Genomic DNA, 23,650 nt, shown 5'->3' on the forward strand with positions numbered 1-23,650 from the left:
TTGTACCTAAACAGCTGCCTGCTTCATCTGGAATTAATGCGGATGAGAGTGAACCATGACAGAAAAAGTCCAGGCCTTAAAACCAAAGTCAGGGTAATACGATTCTATTGGTTTGTGGTTTGGTTATGATTGAGCCCTTTCATGTAAAATGTGAACCTTCTTAATATGAATATATTAATGACAGTGTTCCTGTCTTTGCTGCTTGTTTCTCCGCATGCACTTAAAGTTATGTTCATATCTAAAAATACAACTTAAATCCATACATACCCATGTTTTCTTTAGTCTAGCTATCAACCCATGATGATTCGTAAATTGGCCCTGTATTTTCGAGTGCCTGAGTTAACAGAGAATCTGCAATAATGTGGCTAATGAAACTTTAATGCATAGCATTAGCCTCAAAACATTTCTCCAGTAAAAATAAAGAAATGAGTCACTGATTATCTCGAACAGTTAAGTCTAAACAAAGAGTAAGAGCTGACAAGATTTGTGGCAGCTGCTCTGCCTTAACGTGATAACCCCTTAACCATTTAAAACAGCTGTACTCATCAACAAACTAATGGCAGATATGGAAATAATTTCAACACTTAATAGGATCAAGAGAGGGAGGGGCAGAGGAAAACAGATGAAGCAGTTGTGCAATAGGGAATCCTGGAGTCAGCCATCAGTCAAAAAACGGCCCAGAGAGATGACTTGACAGATGCATTCATTAAAGACAAGATGACAGGGGGTACAACATATGGCTCATTTCAAATAACTTTGTATGGGTGGGTTAGTGAATACTGATTAAGGGAAAAGTCGTTTTAAACATATTACTTTTATTCAATTTATTTCAAATGTCAGCCTTCTTTGATGTCCACCTGTTAGGTGGCCAAGCCCACCTCTTGCTCCCTTTTTATTTCAATATATTTTATCCTTTGTTGCACTCACATTGTTTATAGCAGTCATGGGTTTAAAAGCAAAAAGAATGTATAAACATACAAAAACAAATATGTTAAAATATGCAAAGAAGGCAACAGTCAGCTGTGAAGTGGCTGCAGTGCGAGCTCTTCATCAGCTCTACTTCAGTGCAAAAGTCTCAAAAAGGGCCAGAGGCTAAAGCATACTGATTTCTGATAGCGGCTATGGATGTGCTGTAAGTAATTTGGGGGTGTATACGCATTATATCTGCTGTTTGAGTTAGTGCTATTATATATTTCATAGTGCTAGCAATATATTAAATATGCAATTGAACAAACCACTCCAAGTTCTTGTATGTAAGAGTGGCCAACTGAGGCCCTTCTCCATGGCTCCTCATCTCAATAACTGCTTTCTGTGTTTCAAAGACTGATGACTAACAGTGACACTGCATTCTAACAAAAGAAGGTTCAAATACTTACAGCGTCAATTTTGAAAAGCAGCTATAACTGACACTGGCAAGTTAATGCATTTAAATTTGCATTTTATAATGTAAAACAAAGCTTGTTGGCAGGCTAATTACTTACAGAATGCTAGGATCACATATCAATGTATTTAATAGAATAAGCACTTTGAAGTTGTCACCTTTACTATGAAAATTCTATAATTAATCCTGATTACAAAACAGATGAATCAATTGACAGCCCTTATTTTATAACCCGTGTTCTATAGGCATGTGGATTTCACTCTGGAGGTTAAGTTAGGGAATACAGGTTCAAATAACAGTAGGAGAGAACACCATGTTTCTATCAGATGCGCACCCTCGTCAAACTTTAAACAAGATTCAAGCTGTGAATGCCTGAATACATGAGACACATTCAATTACAAGGAAAAAAAGTAGCACTTTTTATATTGGATCAAAACCAGTATAACTGTCTTACATTAGTAAATCAGAATTATTAAACACTTTCATTTCACTTTCAATTCATCATCTGCCTTTAAATGGTTTTCATGTGCGATACAATTCGAGAAGCCACACACACGCGCACATGTGCATGCACATACACACACATACACACGCAGATGCGCACAAGCACAAACACACACACACACACACACACACACACACACACACACCATTTGGCGGCTCCAATGGTGTGAGAAATAATAAAATTAAATGTCTTCAGATGAGAAATATGCTGCCTTCAAAATCAGCAAAAGAAAGGTTAAACTCTTGGTGGAGGAGCATACTGTAATTCAGCTGAGTGCTCTGTTCTGAAGCCATTGGATCTCACTGCAGCTCTTGACATAGTTGCACATGACACACTTCTCAATCATCTTGAAAAGTGGGTTTCAGTTTCAACAGGTATTGTATCTTCCTCTGCCAATTTCACTAATGGTGCGCCACAAGGATCAGATTTAGGTTCTTTATTGCTTTCCAAATCCAATTCCTCTTGTCAGTATTATTCATAAATACATTGTACATTTTTTACAACGTACATTTTGTTAGTTATGGAGAAGTTATCCATTGTATGCAACGTAAGTACTTGGTGACACTGGTAGTCAAAATGTTCTCAAAACTGTCTGGATGACATCATATGCCATCTCATATCAATTCAACTTGATCAACTATTGCCTTGCTTTGGCCTGTACCTGTAAGACTTGGAGTGGTATTTGATCAGCCCTTTTGTTTGATGGGAAACTTCAAAATGATTCTACAGTTTTACTGCCCACTTTGACCAATTCCAAAACTTTACACTTTTAATCCTCAATCCCTGAGGTGAATTAACACTTTTACTTTGTCCTGTTTGTATTTGCTTTTCTAATGTGTATTATGTATTTTAATCTTGCCCCTGTAAAGCACTTTGAGTGGCCTTGTGTCTGAATTGTGCTATATAAATAAACTTGCCTTGCCTTGCCTACAACTGTAATTATATTCATTCATCCCTCAGCCGAAAATGCCTCTTTCCTGCCTGCAGTCCAAGCAAATTGGTGTAAGACGTTTAAAGTATTGAAGTAATGGAATCATATTGCCCTATATTTTATTCTACTTTTAATGGCTACTGGTTAATTTAAAATGTACTTAATTAATTTGTTCACGGAATCAAGCCGCAAGACCAGTGGTGAACATACCTATGTTTTTTAATAATTTTTCATATATATTTTTAATCAATAGCTCACACATTTTCACCTGCCACTCTCTTATTTGTATTGTGTTTTGTTTTTTGGGGGGGTTATTGCTTCAATATCTGCCTGCTTATATGGACTATTAGGTATTTCCTATCTTTAAAGGTTCAGTAAGGAGAATGGTCATTTTAGCTAAATTCCTGTCAGTGACTGCATTTAGCAGTCCCCTCCTTCCTCCCTTGTCACCACATTAATGCACTGCGGTCTTCAAGCAGCAAGTTATCTAGCATCATCTCAGATCCGTAAGTGTGATAAAACATGATAAAAACCATCAAAACAGACATTGGGAAGGATTTTTACCTGCTCCGCCATTGTAGGCATATAGCCTACACATTCACCCATCTGTCGCTCTGCACTTGCACCAGCAGTGAGACGGGTGCAGGTTTGTTGCGTTGTCTCTTCTGATTGGTTATCAATAGTGGGATCGCCAAAAAGTTTATTTGCCGATTACATGCAGAGCGGGTGACTGAGAGATCAGCTTTATGAAACGCGCACACTATAAGTGATCACTGTGTGAATAAAGAGCGATTTAACGCTTATATTAACATACATAAATCGCTTACTTCAACTTTAAGGTGCCATTATGATTAAATACATAGCAGCAAAATGTTCACTGCCACCATATTTACTACCCATTGCCTGGACCAGCTTAGGGTCAGCTTAAAATAAGCCTCAGTGATGCCAGCACCAAATGCACAGCAGGAAAGCTGAGAGTCACCTGCTGCTACAATGCTAGTGAGGCATTGACTTATGGAGATGAGGTTCTAGGCATACACAAGGTCTTACTAAAGTACAGTTTGCTGTGTCAATGTAATGTGTGGGCAGGTGGGAAACATTCTTACAGAGTTGTTTGTTTGTCAATTTAGTTTTTTTTGGCTGGTAAGAACATATGCTTATTTCATTGTCAAGCTGTCAAAGAGCCTAGGGTGTAGACTTCAAATTTGAGATATGGGTGTAGAATTCAAACATGAGTTTTTAATTATTTTTAAATTAATTTTTTTATGTCAGTCTGTGGGTCTTTGTGCACATGCAAGAGCCTTAATGCAAAACAAGTGGTCAAATGTCATGCTTCCTATTGGGTAAATCTCACCACGATATTAAAACTGGAGCGGCTGTGGAGGAATGTTTACGAAAGTAATGATTGAAGGTCTCTCATTAGGATATGAAGATGATCTTTTTTGAATCAGGAGCAGCCATCTTATCATTGTGGATGGAGACGAGAAATAACAACAGGATGCAAGGCTGTCATTTCTCAGTTATGAAAGTTTGTTCAGCATTCATCGTGCATCCCTTTGCTTGTTATTTTCTCTTGGACAGAAAATTGACTTTTGATGGCAAGATGGTGATCAATCACTTTTAAAAACATTCTATGATGCAAAACCCTGTAGGCGTTATGCTACCCTGCATCCTCTCCGTAGTGTTGTGGAAATGTACATTTACTAAGAAAACAAAAATGAGGGTGCAAATGACATGTGTGACATCTTCCGAACTTGCCCTGGATAACAGACAGCTTAGCATAGTCTCTTCTATGTATACATAAACTGCATGAAAGAAACATCGATGCAGCGTGTCTCTGGTGGTGTCGCACATGGCTTGTTCAGTCTCACCTGCCCCCATTTTCACAAAAAGCCGTCTGTCATCTGTGCTTGTCTACTCTAATATTTGATGCCTCCTCTTCACAATGGAGACCGTGGAGACTGAGATGCTCAAACGCACAACCGTGCTCCTCCCCTCAGGAAGGTTTTGTGTCTCTACACGGCGCCACTGACTCGCTCAACTCAAAACGTGTTGACATAATTACAGTATCACAGCTCTGTGTAATGCCTGCATGTCTGCTGCAGACCTCCCATTCTGTCAAGCCAACCCCCAAGTCAATAGAACTTCCCGTCAGCGAGTGTGTGTGAGAAGTGTCTGCCAGGCCTGTTAGGCAGCATCACCTAATGCCCAACATGAGCTTTGAATGAACCACCCATGTTGACCCCCCCCCCTCCTTAAGAGGTCAGAGAGGACACAACTGCAGATACTCTGAGTAGGTTGTTATTGTCAATTTAATGGCATAATGACTTTAATGAATGCAACACAAAATATGTTGCACTGCATGGCAGGAAGGAGATGTTAGGGAGTGCAATTTTATTGAGGGAAAAATAACTGACATTCTTATTGTTTATTAAAGAGGACCTATGATACTTTTCGAATTTTATGACCTATAAACGTTGTTATAATGATTTATAGTCATGTTTATCCATACTAGAGTATCAAATAATTACGTACATGCATTTCGTAGTCCCTGCTGACCGTCTGGGGTGGCTATGCAGAGCACTAAACACTATGGCAGCCAGTCGAGCCGAACTCGTTCAAATTTCCATGTATGGTAATGCTGCCGCTCAGGCAAGCTCCGGCTGCATGCCCCCACCTTCCTGAAAATTTCCCGCTGCTGGAAGGAAGGTAACCAATCACAACGGAGTGGGGTTTGCAGCAGGGGGGGGGGGAGGAGGGGCAGAGAAGCTCAAAGCAGTGTGTAGAGAGAGACTGCTGTGCTCGCTAGGGTTAGAGGAAGAGTGTCCCGAAAATCTACATAGTTTTGTGTGATGTGATTCGTGTCAGGTTGCTCTATAGCAGTTTTTAACAGGAAATGAAGACCAGAAAAGTAGTATAATAGGATCTCTTTAAAGTGTTTTTTCTGGGCCAAGATGCCTGCTCAAACGCCCTCCAGTCATCTCCCAGGACAATGTTTAAGGCAAGAAATGACAAACTGAGTTTTAATTATTAAGAGTCAATTGTTTGTTGGTCTATTCTGCACACATACAATATGTTTCATGTCTGTCCCTGCAGGAAAATGGATCCCTCCTCAGTTGCTCTTCCTGGGATTATGTTGTCAACTATTTATCCGTTAAAGGGGTTTTCGGGAGTTTTTTCCTGATCCAAAAAATGTCTCTAACATTGTCCAATGAACCTTTGTCATCCCTAAAAAATATTGAATATTAAGCTAAAGACTCACAAATACCGATTTTTTAAACATGTTCTATTAATATATCTAATCACTTTATTGATGTCTGTTTATGCAGAGTGATTATTACATTAAGAATAGTGATTAAAGAATCGGTAGACTAGGTTGTATATTTTTAAGTGTTAATACATCTCGTGAAATGGGGGGCACTCGTGGTGTAGGTGCAAATCCGTCCTGGGTCGTTCTCTGCATGTCATTCCCTTCTCTGTCCCTTTTTTTTTTATCTCGGTCTCTACAAATCTGTTTAATAAAAAGCAAAAGTGCCAAAAAATAAATAAATCTCATCTAACAACCTATACTACACTATACAATGAATTGATCCCACTAACAAGCATTGCCTTTGTAGCTTAAGCCTGAAATACTGCAGCTCATTCCTCTGCACCATAGACCTTTATTGTTGTAAAAGAAAACCCATTAAAAAAACACATCATTGAGCTACAATGTTCCACTGTGTGACTTTTTCCTTAATTGAGATGAACACGGATACTGCATTTTATATTTCATCAGTTCCATATAACGTCCTTGAGCTGTAAATACTCACCAGAGCACAGCATAGTGCTGCAAAAAAACGTAAATGTTTGCTAAAAAAACTAAAACCAGTGCTGACTGTTTTGGTAAATTATTTACCCTATAAGGAATGTATGTACTGTATCTGTAGACCCGTTAAACGATTTATGCTCTCAGTAGGAACCAATGGGCTTATATGGCACAGACAGTGTGGAAAGGTTGCAAAATATTGAGAGTTCATTTCAGAGAAGGTAGATACAGTGTTTTTGAAAGGGACATTGATATATAGCATGAACGATGCACTCACCTGTCTGCGCAGATCCCTGGTCTTTTTAGTCATCTTATCAATGGCGGAGTTTAATGGGTCACCTTTCTCTTTCCTTCCAGTCTGTGAAAAAGAAAAGAAAAAATACCACAATGCAGTAAATAGCACATTCCATTACAAACTTATCTATTTGACTTCTAGCATCGCATCATATAATTGACAGTGTACAGTTCCCTTGGTGAAGTTACTTCGACAACGCTAATGGGGTATATTCAGAATAGAGTATAGGAAAACATGAAAATAAACTTCTTCACAGAGTGTGTGCTGACAATACAAGTATGTTCTGTGATCCGACCATCCGGAGTCAGTGAAATCATGAGTCAAACAGCTTGGTATTGTCTCTAGCAAACGAGCCTGATCTGGCAGGTATTAATTTAGTTGTCGCCAATTCCCCTGTGCTGTGTGCTGCACTTCCAGCCAATGCCAAGTTCCTACTGGTGGCTTTAGGAGTGTGTTGACTACCATGTGCTTCACCTGATACACACAGAGGCACCAGCTGCTTCTTTTCACCTGACAGCGGGGACATCCACAGGGAGAGCAGCAAAGAGCTCATTTCAATTCCAAACTCCCCTTTTTCTCTGTCTGCATCCCAATACAACCAGTAGGAGTCAGTGAGGCAGACACTAGGACGAGGAACCTTTTTTGCTGTCTTTGACACCAGCGCCGTCGTATAGAGGGGGTAAGTTATGACGATTATAAGGGCCCACAGCCCGCTAGGGCCCACACAAACCCCCCAGTAGCCTCTATGATGAAATTATTATGAATACACTGAACTATTATATATTCATAAGAATGAATCCGAATCAAAACAAAGCCACAAGTCATACAATATTCTAATTTCAATCATTTCAATAACCCCCTTAGCCCCTTCTTAAAAAATGGTTTGGTCCACCCGCCCCCACCCTCGCGTCTCTGAAGAATCTGCCAGCTCCTCTCTGCGCTGTCTCTCTGTGTGTCTCAGCGCCGGTGCACAAATACACAAACACAAGCATGCACTCGCAGTGCATCACTCACAGCGGACGAGCGTTTCTTTGAAATACGCTAATAATGTTCGGACCAGAATAGACGTGAATTATGCTGGTTGGTACTGCAAGTAAGTGAAATAAAACATAAGTTATAAAGCCCAATATTGTCCAATGAGTAGGCTTCACCTGTCCACCTGCATTCAACGTGAACACGCGATATTTCAATATGTTCTGTCGGTCCAGAGAAGCACAGCACGCTAGCTCAGCAGTTAACTAGCTAACCCAATGAAGCTGTCTGTCTTCTAATCATTCAGCTTAGTTTGCCACAAATCATAAAATAATGCATAGCCTGCTAATAGCGCTGCTGACTGAGACTAGTGTAGCAGACCCTCCTCCCTATAGCAGTGACATACTGTACAGACAGAGAGGAGAGGTGAAATAGGCCTACTGTCACTGAACCATGTTTTTCATTTTTTTAAACTTTCCTCAGTATTCTGATGTCAGATGATTTAATCTATTTGGACATTATTGAGTTTATTTAAAAACATTTGGAAAAAATGCCCTCAGTTGCCCATGCATGGTGTATATTCTATAGCCTATTTCACCCTCATCTGTGAACATAAAGATAGCTGGACAACAGAGTTCTTCATGTAAAGTTAAGTGGTTTATTTAAAGAAAAGAAAATAATATTGAAAGATTACAACTTTGTGGAATCTATATTTGCATAATATTCTATTTTATATTAATATTTGTATGGTAAATACATGTGTCTTTCTTCAATAGCTTCATTTCATTCATCTGACTCAGTGTCTCCAAATTATTCCAAAAATAATTAGGCCTAGTACACAGAAAAAAGTTATTCACACAAAATTCCTCAGATTTTGCCTCATCATTTTCCTCTCAAAGTGCACCAGATTCATGCATTTCACTTTAAAAAGGTAAAAAAAATCTCCCGGGGGGGGGAATACCCCCGGACCCCCCTAGGAGGGTCACAATCTCTACTGGCTACTATTTTCTCCCAGCTGCACATTGGAGTTACTAGCAGAAAACGCTGCTGCTCCCTTCACCACATGTCTGATACCCGTTGGAGTGCCCGCATAGTGGCTGTTAAAACAGTTGCAAATCACTTACCATCACTCCTAGAATAAGACAACTAATAATACGTAATTTACATAATAATATTCTGACTTGTTAAGTCGTTAATTGTAAAAAAGGAAACAAATTGGGTGTACCAGGCACCGTCAAGAACACTGAAAAAAACAAGAAAATTGAAGCTGGCAATGAATGGGGTAGAGGGGCCCACACTGACATTCTTTCAGGGGGCCCAGAATTCCTAGCAACGGCCCTGTTTGACACAGCAATTTTGCCATTTAAAAAGGCCTTGCCAGGGCAGAGCATCCACTTTTCATGAAGCCAACCTGGCTAGGTACCCTACATTTACCACTTACAAGTTCCACTGTTTTTGCTCAGTAAACCATTTCGAAAAGTGGGGTGATTTATTCTCACTCCAGTTATTAGATTTCCACTTTTTACTACCCAACTTGGGATGGCGAATTTGGCCTTAGGGTTAGAAAAGAGGCTGTCAGTGTCTTGGACTGAATCATTTCTGCTCCAGGACACATATAAATGATGCTGTACTCTGATCCCTCTAGACACATGCATACCTGTGTCTCAGTCAGCGGAAAGTGTTTAAATCCTAACGGTGCTGTTCCGAATGCACTATTTATGAACAGAGGTTGATATTTACTAAGATAAATGTTGCAGTGTATTGTCACTAGTTTGTCACTCATTTATGAAACACAAACTTAACAAGTTGCCACAGCGTGATAAATGATCTTCCCTAATTTCTCCACAAGCACATTATGTATAACATTATGTTTAGTGTTACAACCAGACTGACTAGAACAAGACTTCAGGGTGCATTCACTGCTAGGTTGTAATTTTTTTCATGGGGAAAAATAAATGTTCGATATAAGTGTTTTTTTAACAAACCCTTTGCTTTTTACAGACTAGGTAAACAAGGGAGACAATATCAGTAATGTGAATAAGTGTGGGAAGCAAGAGATGATACTGCTTCATATACTGCTACGCTGATAACCTTCCCTCAGGTCCTCTCAATCAGCTTCTGCATGAAATGCAACAGCACTTCACACTAAAGGCCTATTAATAATGATGTATGGTAATTACTCTGTCCTTTTATTTTGATAAGCGACAATAGAAAAAAAGTGTGGCCCATCTTTTCTTTTTCTCTACTGTGATATATATACAACTTCTTAATTTATACTGTATTGTGGCTACTTGTATTAAACAATTTTCTCTTGTAGATTGAATGAATACAAAATGATAAGCAGGGTCCTCAACAATTTGATGATCAACATTCATCCTCTGTCAAAGCAATACAAAAAAATGTGTTGTGTCGTTGTTGCCCGGCAACCATCCAGCATTTCTGCCCAGCATAGCATGAAGGCGAACAGACCAAATGCTCATAAGCCATTCCAGCAAAAGGAGACATACCTGGTGCCACGGATTCTCATTCATTCATGCCCGTTTCTAATGAGGATTTCTTTGAGACAAACTGACCGTGACAGCAGAACAGCAGGGCTTTAAGTAAAGGGGCTATTTAGTCGTTATCCTGTTTAATGAGACAAAAAATGTGGTTGCTTATCTGTGTTGCTGCACTATTGTCCTGGCCTTTTGATAATTAAGTGGAACTGAACGCCTTGTATCTTTATGTCACAAAGAACTAAACAGGACCACGTCAAACAACCACCTCATTGTAAACTCCCCTCAAGGTTAACACTGATTGTCACTTCCAATGACTTGGTCAGTATCAGGTTGGAAACTTATTTGTTCCACATTCCACGTCATGAATATGCCTCCTAGCACACAGAGGGCACAGCAAAGAGGTAAGGCTGTTACTGTAAACTCGGGTCCACACCACACGGTTTATCGAAACCCTTAGCTCTTTATTTTGAGTTCCTTTGAAAATACAACTTCTGACATTTTAATTGCAAACCAATACAAATACTATTAACTCCAAAAAAAGAAGGACAAAAGGAAACTAGTCCAAATGCACACTGTCTTACCAATAAGCAATTTTTAAATTTGGATTGATCACTGTCCAAGCTCAACATGTGTTTCAATCATTCACATTCAAAATGTGTTGTGTGCCTTGGGGATTTGACATGGGTGCAAGGTCACTGATGTGAAAGTGCTCCTCAATGAAAAGAGCCTGTAGCCATAAAAACAGACACGATTCCCTTTTTCTATGTAATGTATTGCTGGCTTGCCCTTGGCTAAGGCTCATATAGCACGCGTTTTCTTTCATATGGATGTTAAACATTCGGAATGAGCCATTTATCTTCTAGCTCGTACAACATTGAGTCACCCCCTCTTTTAATAGCAATCACACGATGCAGTCATTTCTTGTGGAGCGATGCACCCAACCAAAGGGAAGAAAACTGGCACTCATAATGTGAACAATATGTTTGAAATGCCATCCCATATTCAACAAAGAGAAAAGCCATGTGACCCCAGCCTCTACTGTGTCTGTGTGTGTGCGGTTTTATCCGTTTTTCAAGTTGTAATCTGAAACGCATAGAAGATGGCTTTGAGACTACAGTTGATTGATATGAGGAGATGGGGGTGGGGGACTGAAAGGTAGCATTCAGTTGCCTTTCAGTATTTGCCGAAACATTCATACAAGCACTCACACTTGATGTGAGTGAGCGGACAATATTTTTTAATGCCAAAGCAGAGGACATGACAACACAAGTCATTGTGTTGCCTAAAGAGCACTAATGTGTCATTAAGGCACCAGAGGGACGCACAGGATTAAGGATGCTCACAGAGCAAAAAATAAAAAGGGGGCTTAACTGGAACCCTTCAAACATATTCACACGATTCTATCTGCAACCTAAAAACCTTAATTGGGCGGAGATAAATAGAGAAAATGGTCAGGCTGTCGACACAAAAAAAAACGCCTTTCATTATTCACATCATGAAGCAGACACACTGATAAAAAACATTGGTGTGGTTTCTATTGTTAGTTGTTCCATTGTCTGGATTCATAAATCCCAGCTGTTTTATTTCTCCAACCTCTGAACTCTTTAATCTGAGTTAAAAAGATTAAATCAGCACACTAATGTCAGTCCAAAGGGATAGCACCTGTTTTTTTCTCTAGCTCCTATGGACAAGTGAACAGTACCTATTGGGAAGAACATTTTCTCATACCTAAAGCAGCCCTTTTTGCAATCTTGTATATGATGATCAGTGCAGCACTCCTCTGACAGTGACAGTAATTCAAGAAGGTTGCCATACTAAAACATGCTTCCCATGACAAACTCCCTCAACATGCAATGGAAAACCTTTTGCTCATGTTGGGTTTCTTTCAAATCAAATCAAAGAACTCCCAATTAAAAACAGCACGAATGAGTCCCCCTTGACAAACGTAAGAAGGAAGGCGGTCAACAATGATGATTCATAGGTCAGGTCGATGCGTCACGGCTCATATTCAGCCAGGGTCAGTCAAAACCGTGGTCTTTAATATGTCCGTGAGCTTGCGTGCATGTGTGTGTTAGAAACAAAGTGGAAAAAGAAGAACTTGATTGAATTAATGCATTTGAGGTGTTTTTCCTGGAAACTTCTTGACTTTCCCCTTGATTCCGTTCAAGGTGTGCTCTGTACAGTATGTCTGAGCCAATGTGCCCTGCGACTCGCAGCCATTAAACGCTTGACAACACAGCTGGCTGTTGATTCAATTGTCTCCCATAAGGCAACATTGATTGCATAGTTTTTGACTGCCGCATAATGGAATATGCATGTTCAGTTTTTTTTTCGTCCTGATAAACACAAGTCCCTGTGGTGTTCTGCCGAAATTGTTTCCAACTGTCCCCCATTCATTATGTTTCAGCCCCCAGTGTGCACTCATTCATTCTCAGTTGGAGTGAGGAAAAATAGAGGTTGGGTGCATGAAAATGAGCATCTAGTGTGCACGGGGTAATGGAAGCAGTAGCTTTGGAGTTGTTGTTGGCCACTGAAGGGCAGCAGGTGGACGGTTCATTTGGGTGGAACGGCTTAGGGGCCCGAGTTTGTGTTCGCTTTCTCAGGCCCTCCCACAGTAAGTTGTGTAATTCAGTGGTGCACTGCAGCGCAAACTGCTTCACTGCAAAAAAAATGTTTTAACCTCAAACCCTGAAATGGTGTATCACAGTATCATATATGCCGGCTTTATAATTCAGGGCTAAATATGGATGTTTTCCATTCACTTTGAAATGTCAAATTAAGAGCTATAGGGATCACATTTGGGTTTTATTAAAATATCAAGTAAGAATAACATGCATTTGATCCAAATATTTTTGTGGAATCAGGAAACAATATATGTACCACAATGTATGTTGTGGTTCTTTGATATTTAAAAAAAATATTACTGTTTATTTCCATGATATTTTGTGAGCATCATGTGAATAAATGTCCAAATATCTATTTCTGGCAAGCAGGAGATGGAGAGACCTGAGGACAATGCAGGCGATCAATATTTTTCTGAAGCAATCAAAAGAAAAGGTGACACCGCTCATTAATTGAACTCAATTATTTTTTTCATCACCACCTCTCCGTACCTCCCTTTGGAACTAATGCAATAAAATAAAATAAAATTACAAAGGCAAGAGGACGCTGACATCGAGGGATGGATGGTGGAAAAGGTGATGAATGAATCTGGTAACTCATGGGCAATAACATGGCAAATCAAACAAATGGACAGTTGTATCAGAGAAGGAAATAGAAGACACAGGGGAGGGGGGGGGGTTGGAAAGAAGGGCATGAGCCTTTCTATCTCATTGTCTCTCAAGATCAATGTGTTAAATGACATCAATTCCGGCTCCTTGTCAATTCAATTAGGTTGGAGCGAGAGGTACAATTACAGTCCAATGTGGTTAGACTTTCTGCAGCAGGCTTAAAAGGGGAAGGCAAACTGATAACGAGAGGGTGAGAAAGTGCCAGTGTGTGTGTGTGCGAGACCGGGGTTGATAATCGTGGTAACATGTTGGTCGGGTTACCAGCAGATAATGGGTGGCTAGATCCTTATTAAGATAAGTTGTGCTCCCGCTGCTGTAGGGCCAGAGACGGGCCAATTTGGCTTGTTCCTCATTAATTGGAAGTTAAAGAGGTGCAGTGGTAGCTATCAACTAGTTTCTTTACAGGATACTGGAAAAGAAAACCATGCTACAATGTCTGTGGTTCTCAAAAAAAAAGACTTCCATATGAGTGGTTGAGATAATAATCTTTTTTTTTCCTTCTTTAGAATGAGAAGACATAGCCACATAGTACTGAAATAGATGCCATATCATAATCTCATTATAGCAGTTACAAACCCCCAGGCAAATTAAAGGATGTACAGTGCAGGCACAATGTAATGCTGAAGAAAACAAGCACATACATAGCTTTTAAAGTACAGTGTGTTTATGTTATTAAAGCCTGCACATACACACTGAAGTTAGCCAAGCATTTTCAAATAGTTCAAAGGTGAAGCAGAATATAACTTAAAGTGAAAAGGAAAGATTTTATGTCATTTTTTCCCATCCATCCATTATGTATACCCACTTATCCTGTGCAGGACCGTGGGGGGATGGAGCCTGTCAGCTCACATACAAGCCTGCAGCCAGCAGGCCGAGAAGCCTTGAGAGTAAAAATGCAGGTCCGATATAATTTGGGCTCTAACCCATCACAAGATTCATCATAAAAAAATATATATGTATATATATTTATTATGACTTTAAAAAAATGTATGGCCAATGTTGGAATCACATAGACAGATGATAATTACTCATGAATGCAAGATCATCTGCAATAGTTTTTGTCACCTCCCACGACAAAAGACAATCGCAAAATTTATAGGGCAGCAGTGTTCTTTTTGGCAGCATATTCTGATTTAGTCTTAGTCTTATTCTATTGAATAACACAATATTTAGTTTTAGTCATCTGAAATATTTTAGTCTTAGTCTAGTTTAAGTCGACTAAATATAAGAAGATTTTAGTCTTATTATATTTAGATTAAGATTTAAATCCACTGTAGATTTTACTAAATCTACAGTGAACTTAATCGACTACATGTGTATTTCTTTATTGAATGGTAGTTAGGTTTGAATATGCAATACAGACACAGATTTAACGGTTGCAATACAAAACATGTATTTTATTGTATTCTTAATGTCAATAACATGACTGTGGCGTTTTCACAAAAGATAATCTCACATAAAATAAGCAGAAGGCTTGCTCTCCCTGAAACATATGCATGCTCCCTGAAAAAGATATGCCTTCTCCCTGAATGATATACAAGGCATATGACATTCTTTCAAGATGAAGTAGGCTACAATATAATTGAAATAGATAACCACTTCTGAACTGACTGTCTTCTACTGTCATCGCAAAATCAAGAAACATTAAGAAAAATTAAGAGAAATTCTCAAAAATAATAATATAATTGGTTGTATATCTATTACTTGTAATGCCATTGCACAAGGTATCTAAATTAATGATGTGAATAACTCGTTATCTGTGAGTCGACGTGTTGGAGGCATGAATTGATTGATTTACTGTGCCAAAAAAAAAAGAAAGAAAAAGTGTGTCTTCATTTGCGGCATCAGCAGCACACTGCACGTTTTGGTTCTTATAGAAGTGAGTAACTGCGCTTTCCTTTAAACAACACTGCTGCCGCTGTTTGTGTTCGGACTTCCTTTGCATCAAAGCCTTTTTGATAATAAAAATGAGAGGCTTTAATGAAACGCTGTCCATAATTCGGAGGTGAATGTAAGTTACTTGGCTGAAAACAGAAACTAACGGAGGGAGGCGGCTGTTTCCCTGTACATTTCCTAGAGTCGCACAGTCAGTTTGGCGATATGGCTCTGTGTATTCAGGCTCGAGACATACAAACAGATCGAGCAAGCCGTTCCCATGGACAAGGTTAACGGGCAGGATATTCCTGACTATCATTTTAGCCGTCAAACCAAAGAGTTGTTCTGCACGGCGGCTCACACTGGCGAGGTCTCCCGGTGATTTTCACCGTCACAGTGTTCCACACGCTGCTTTGCACTGATTGGATTTCTTCCCAACGTGTCCCACAAAGAGAGTAGTTCTGATTGGATCTCTTCTCCATTCGTCCCGCCCTCACATTTTCATCTCGTTTTAATTTGTTGACTATAGTGTCAGTTATATTCGTCACAGTCTTTTTTTGTCCGTGAAAAAGGTTTGTTGACAAATATTTTTCGTCATAGTCTTCATCAACGAAATGAACACTATAGGGCAGGACATAAGCGGAGGGGCGGACATTGCTTGACCTTTATCACGCTGGAGCTCAGCACTGCAGTGTTGTGAGCAGCATGGCACTGTATACACAAGATTTTGTGTGACATTGACTGAAGACATTATTTTTACACCTTAGCTCTCAGGGCTTTACGTGCTTCAGCTACTTTTGTGAGTCTCTCAAACAAGTCCTTTTTTCATGCAGCCGTATAAGGTGACATAAAACTGAAATGAACAGGGAATGAAATGTTAGTCTCTCTTGTCATGTTGACAAAGCTTGTAGGCATGAATTTAAGGATCATAACAGTTTCATACTTTTAGTTTATGTTAGGCCTTCACGGTCTGAACATCAGACTTTCTTTAGTTTATTAAGCCTTTTGTTGTCCTAGCATTTTTGTGTATTACCAGCCTATAGAGTACACCTACAATAGAGCAGCTTGATTGAATTTTAAACCCAAAATCTATTTTAGATTGAGAAACAACCAGTTGTCAACCACTAATTTGAGGTGTGTTACTATTATTATTGTAACAGCTATACGATCTGTTTTGGATATGGCACTTTTACAGCCTTGAAAAGAAGCAGAAATGTGCAGAAACATAAACAAACAAAGCAATCATACCTGCACAACCCAGGCCCAGGGTTGAAGGGTATGGCAGATACTCCACACACCTATCCGAGACCTCTCATAGCTGACAGTTTGTCACTAATGCATCTCGACTCATCAAATCATACAATTCTAGAAAAAGTAGGAAATACTTTAAGTGGTGTTGTGGCACGGGAAATCACCCTCCCACTCTATTCTATTCTAAGCATGTCAATATCATCCATTGCTTTCCAGTAGTATCCATATTTGAGTAAACCCCTCTATATTTGACATTTGCAGGATAAATTGTTTCAATGGCTGGTGTGATTAACATGTAAAACGAGGGTATGTCATGAACATACATGTGTCACTGCACATGATAAGATGAGATGGGTCGCATTCTTCAATATCTCCTTAAAATGCCTCCTCCCCATTTCACTTTGTGTGGAATTGTTTCTGTTTTATTTGCTAACTCAAGTCATGTTTAGGATCGTGGAGGGCCGATGCTGCACTAGATGTTCAAACTATTTCAGAAGATCAATCAGTAGAACATATTCTCTCATCTTGCATGTGTGTGTGCGTGTGTGTGTTTGCATGTTTGAGTCTGTCTGTGTATATTTTATGTGGTGTGCAAATGATTTCATAGTTCTTGGTAATACATGATCATAAGACCGTCTCTGTAACCTGTTAGTGTACACATTTCATGGAAATATTAAATACATTGATTTTCCACTCTTTGGGGTCAATTTATGAAAAGTCATCACAAAAGAAAATCCTTAAGAGGGTTTTCTCTAACGTTAAACACACTGGCGGGTGATTCTTGACCCCAAGGACTTCACAAAGGTTAATCAGGTTTAATGAACTTGATAATGTCCTAAGGCAGTGTTTTTTTTAAATCCTTGCCCTTGGGACTACTGGTGCGCCAAGTGTAACTCATTAACCTCTTTCACAAATTGTACACATCAGTTACAATTTTTAGGAAGGGCCCATGGAATGCTTATCCAGCCAATATCATTATGAACAAAGTAGGAGATCCAAACCAAAATTGTTGCTGAATTTACTTGACTGATACATAACATAAACAAACACGTTATACCAGATAAATGGTCAATACTCTTTCAACTGACCATACAGCAATACATATTAAGTGAGAGTTGGATTATTTATTAGGACTGTTATTGAAAAGTGATGCCTCATTTATTGAGAGCACACATACACTTCACAGACCTATTAAACTGAGAATGAGTATCCAGACTAGAGCTCCAGTGCAACCCCTCCCCCGATATGCCGCTTATACAAGGGCTGTTTCATTACATATTTTTCCTCCTTTCAAATTGGTTGGCATAGTATCTTGTTTTAAGTGTGAAATTTTGTTTTTTAATGTGAAACTTTTATGTTTTTATGCTGCCTTCTTGGCCAGGACTCTCTTGAAAAAGAGATTTTGAATCTCAATGAGTATATTCCTGGAAAAATAAAGGTTAATAAAAAAAAAAAAAAAAAAAAAAAGTATATACAGTATAATGGTGCTGTTGGTGCCTCTCCTGTAAGTAAGAGTTAATGCAGCTGAGAACGACGCCGCATGAGGAGTAGCCGGCACAAGCCTTATGGCACAAGCTCGCTTACGTTTAATGGCTGATGCTGTTTGCTTACTCCTCTCATTACACTGGCTCATGTTTAGACTGTGGGCCTGTCACTGGTTATTAGCATCTGTGGTCAAGCAGGCAGTGGATGAGAGAAAGCATCTGGCTTATCATGAAGCACATCGTAAGTACGAAATGAGCAGTTTGTTTAAATGGTGTGCAAATTGTGCACACCGACACATGGTTAATTGGTAGATTGATGCCATACAGACTCCTAAATCTTGACTGAAGATTAAATTGAAAAGTACGTAAGGTTTTGATGAATTTAGCAACGTTTTGTATAGGCTAAATGCACTATAGCTGATGAGACAAGATTGTTTCAAAACATGCATATACGTTCATATACCTACATATACTTTTTTTAAACAACTTGGGGGAGGCATTTTTGCTTATTTGAGATGACAGTAGTGAATGAAAGGAGACATGGTGAGAGAACAATGAAAAAGACACAAGTCCAAAATATGAATCGAAACAGGTGACACTGTTAACCAGATGTCAGGCCACAAGAACATGGGGACAACCCGGTTTCTGCACATGGTAACGTAACCCTATCGGAAGACTTTGGCTGGGGGTCGGAGAAAATCTATATTACCCACATATATTATTTTGTGGACAATCATTTCGTGTCACATTTTGACAACAAGCATTCTCCGGAATTGCTGACTCCAACTTTAAGTCCATATAATACTCAAGGGCATTTGTTGAAGATGTTAATATACTGACCTCTTAATGGCGTCTTTAAAAAATAAAAGGCAAGTCAAACTGAAAAGATAGTTGCTTGATACAAATTTAAGGTTCATATCCTAGCTATCATAGGGGTGAAAACTCATTTGAAAAAGCTATCTCTAAACATCAAAGGGAAAAAAAGCAAATGTTGAAAATCAGCCATGGTATTTGTGGTCTCCAAAAAAAACCTGCTATAGATTGTTATGTGCAATGGGACGTCACACAGCGATGCAGGGGTTTAAGAATAGGAGCATGAAGGGAAGGAGGAGGGTTACATATTAAGCCTGTCAGGCAAAAAGCCAAGGTTTAAGATGCATAGTTTCATGAGAATAAGAAAATGAGTGAGGGGATATGTCTGGTTATCAGACAGAAAGAGAGAGAGCGAGCAGGGGATAAGAAAGTCTAGTCCTGCAGCAGCAGTATGGGGAGCTAGAGCAATGCTGCCTGCAGCCTGCCTGAACTGAATAGCAAGTAGATTGCGAGGGAGGGACTGAAGGAAGGGCACCAGGAGAGAAGAAGAGACGCAAGAGAGGGAGAGGCTGAGAATAGGTTAGAGAGGGTGGGAAAAGAGAGAGAGAGTGGTGTGCTATCTGTGAGAGCAGAACTGTGGTTGAGAGAGAGAAATAGGCAGTCAAAAGCGTGAGAAGAAGAGGGTTTGAGTGTCATTGATGTACTTGTTTCACCGCAGAACTGAAAAAATTCAATTGATTACACACATCATGCATGCACTACATGTGACGTGGCTGTCTGTGGGTACTTGATGCTGCTTTTGAAAACAAGTTAACCTCCAGTATAAGTAAATGCCAGTGATCGTCTAGAGCACTCAAAGAGGGGACTACTGTAGGTCAATCCAATTCAATGACCTGTTCTTAGTGCCAGGAGACATAATCCCATTCCATCATAATTTTCTCCTTCCTGCATTGCATCATCCTCCGACCCTTTGTAGTACATCTGACCAAAACAATGACATGTTACGAATTATGGGATTAATGTGTGGTAAACAACGCTCACAAAATAAGGCATTTCGTCTGTGAGGGCTGAATTCTCATGTACTTTTCATTTACATAGATGTCACATGAATATGCCACATTCCACTATGCACATCTTTATAATCCCTCATGTACAGTATGTAGAACAGGTCTTCTCAAAATTAAGTGCTTTCAACGTTAAGGACAGCACCCTGTGTGGAAGCTCGCTGCCATGTTTGCAAATGGCTGAATGAGACCCCTGTAAATCCTTGGATCTAAGAATTGTAGACATTAAAGTGGACCTATTATACTTTTTCGACTTGTATGACCTATAAACGTTGTTATAATGATTTATAGTCATATTTAACCATACTAAAGTATCAAATAATGACTTACATGCATTTAGACGTATTCCCTGCTGTCTGGGGTGGCTGTGCAGAGCGCTAAACACTAGGGCAGCCGTTCGAGAATTCACTTGTTCAAATTTCCGGGATTTGTAACGTCACAAATCCGGATTTTTCCATGTATGGTAATGCTGCAACATGCTCAGGCACGCTCCGGCCATGCCCCCACCTGCCTGCTCAAATCTGCCCTCACGCTGCTGAAAGTGTTCCGGAAGGAAGGTAACCAATCATAACGGAGTGGGGTTTGCAGGAGGGGGGTGAGGGGGCGGAGAAGCACAAAGCCGAGTATGGACAGAGACTGCTGAATGCACCCAGATGAGAGGAAATCTACATGTTTTTTTGTGCTGTGATTCGTGTCAGGTTGCTCTATAGGAGTCATTAATGAGAAATTAAGACCAGAAAAGTAGTATAATAGGAGATCTTTAACACCAAGCATAGTGGTATTCACAATCTTATGAACATGCTGTATCACACACGCCTACTTAAAAAGCTACACCAGTATTTGTGCAGCATAAGGTGGTGGTATACAAAAACAATCAAATTTGGGCGGTTTAATAATTATGTATATTTATTTTGATGTACACCTTAATTTGTTTTGCAATGTCATTATGAAGACATACAAATAAACACACCTTATTAATGGATTCACACAAAATTATACTACCCCAGACTCCATCCTTGCTTGTTTGCTTAACTGCACTGTGTACAGCACAGGATTTACATGTCAGAGGGGTAGAGCTCCAGAAGCCTGAGAGGACTGATGCAAAAATAAGTTATTCACAGACTACCTTTCTCCACACCGCCCCTTTTTAATAATGGTATGTGATGTGGACGAGGTTATCCAACTAGTTATTTAGATGATGACACACGGTGATTTCAATGCCCAGGCACAGAAAAATAAATACATTTATATTATACATTACAAAATGTGACCGGCAAACACATTCTTCAGATCTGGCATCCCTTTGCTATCAGTGTGAATGTGGCTGTTGTCAGGAAATGCAGGCACTACTCCTGTATAAAGAATATTATGCATTTTTTGTTTTGTGAACCACGATAATGATGACTCAAGCTGGGTGGGTTGCTGTGTGTAGGTAGCTCTAATCAGGGATTAGGGTGGTTTGGGAAAGGGGGGAAAAATGGTCTGACAGCAAAACGTAGTCAGACACAGATCAAACAATGACAAGCTAATGATAGCATTATAACACTACCACCATACCTGCGCCTATTGTGGCTAAGCCCACCATGGAGACGGCCGATGAGTACACAGACAACAAAGCTATACTGTACAGCGCGATAGACAACAGTATGCTCCCTTGCTGTAATGATCCAGGGTGCACCAACTTCAAAGGTTGCTGGGGCTGTGTGAACTGGTGAAATGATTATGTTTCCTCACTCTCCTTTCATGTGGGCTTTGTCAGTCCAGCCACACAGCAACACAGGCCACTAACAGAGTTGTTGCTTCTATTAGCTGTGTGAGGAATAAGGAACAGTAAAGCCACCGAATATCCGGACATGATGTAAGTGCACTGCGTGAGGACGGATCAGCGGATAGGACTTACTGTCATGGTGGGTGTTTGGGGATTGATGTCTTTTCAAAGGACGTCTCCTCCCTTTCCTTAAGCTGACTTATAAAATGTATTCCTACGACGTTCACAGCTGTTCCGAGTTCAACCAGTATTTTCAGGAAATGACATGTAGCCATCACCCTTGAAAAAATATTGGCCGTCATTTATCAATCTGTCTTGGAAACAGCACAGATTCAAGCACTAGGAGAGACATATGAACCTCTCCACATTTGATTTATTAAACCGTCGCGGAGCATCTAAATGAGCACTGATTTGATCACAGACTGATAAATTGATTCAGCTGTGGAAACAAGGACATGGCGCACCAGTTCCTTATTTACATATGACAGACCCTAATTTATATGTGTTTGGCAACCTCTCGGTCCTAGTAAAAGGGATGCCTGAGAGATTTTCATTCTCATAGACATGACAAAGAGGATATAGAAAAATATCTGCTCACAGGGATTCGTCATCATCCCTGCTCCCCAAAGACCTTTCAAGTGCTTCCATGGAGACTGTAAGCATCTCCATATTTGAATCCTGGTTTCAATGCAAAATTGAATCGCTGTCATTTTGTGACAAATTTATATCAACACCAAGTGCACTCACGGACAGTGCTTTGAGTACTGTGTCTGTGGCCATCTTTAAGTTGAAATAAGATTTGGTGGATGGTGTTGCTTAATTTTATAAATGTGTTCACAACACTGTTATGATCTGGATGCAACTGTATGTCCTGAATAAAAATATTGGTATTAGAATTAAACCAAGTGATAATTATTAACTGTCAAAATAACGTAAACATATTTTTATATCATATCTAGTACAATGGAGGCTTTTGTATACAGCAAACAAAAATAACAAATCATGGTTAATATAATAAGTAAGTAGGGTCAGAAGAATGTATGTGAAAATGCCATGTACAGTGTGTTATTTTTCGTAGAAAGCCATTAATGGAAATTGGCCATTTTTAAACTGCTGTGTGTCTTCTTGGCAACACCAGTTAGCGTAGTCTGGGAGCAGGATAGCAAGGACTTGTGGCTATCATAAAGAGGGCGAAGCATGCCCCTGGGCTGGCCAGCCTTATTTTCAATGCTGTGACACGGTCAGGTCCCTGCTGAGGGTTATCGTCTTAATTATGCATGGCCCATCTGGTGGACAAGGCTACGGTGCAGGTGTGCAGCTGCACTAGACAGTAGCTGATAGAAGAATTACATGGTTTAGTCATGTTGATTCCAAGTCCCTGTTTATAGCAACTTACATAAAATGATACCAATAGTTGATGTAGCCAATGCTTTGCCACACAGGTTAACAAGACTGACTGAAGTGTATAGTGATGCTTAAAATCCAATACAGAATGCAGACCACATAACACAACACACTGCCAGAAAAGAGCTGGTCAGTTGTTGGGTTGAAAAAAAGTACACACACATATATATATATATATATATATATATATATATATATATATATATATATATATATATATATATATATATATATATATATATATATATAAATGAGAGGGGCTTGAAAACATATATCTCACATGACCAAAAATGTGTTTGTGTCCTAGATAC

At 39.6% G+C, this 23,650-nt stretch overlaps 1 protein-coding gene across 2 annotated transcripts in view; it reads right to left on the bottom strand.

The window, feature by feature from the left end:
• ctnna2 (catenin (cadherin-associated protein), alpha 2) overlaps positions 1-23,650 on the bottom strand; it is a gene marked incomplete at both ends in the record, with an annotated part of 341,788 nt that overhangs the window by 90,963 nt on the left and 227,175 nt on the right. Inside the window, one exon of one of the 2 annotated variants that reach the window (XM_080028673.1) lies at positions 6,903-6,983. In XM_080028673.1, the coding sequence (XP_079884799.1) occupies positions 6,903-6,983 (81 nt within the window). Of the gene's footprint in view, positions 1-6,902; positions 6,984-23,650 lie in introns of those variants that run through there. The other variant, XM_080028674.1, reaches the window with a different exon arrangement.

The sequence above is a fragment of the Ammodytes marinus genome (assembly GCF_949987685.1).
Source record: "Ammodytes marinus genome assembly, chromosome: 6".
In the NCBI taxonomy this organism is placed as follows: Eukaryota; Metazoa; Chordata; class Actinopteri; order Uranoscopiformes; family Ammodytidae; genus Ammodytes; species Ammodytes marinus.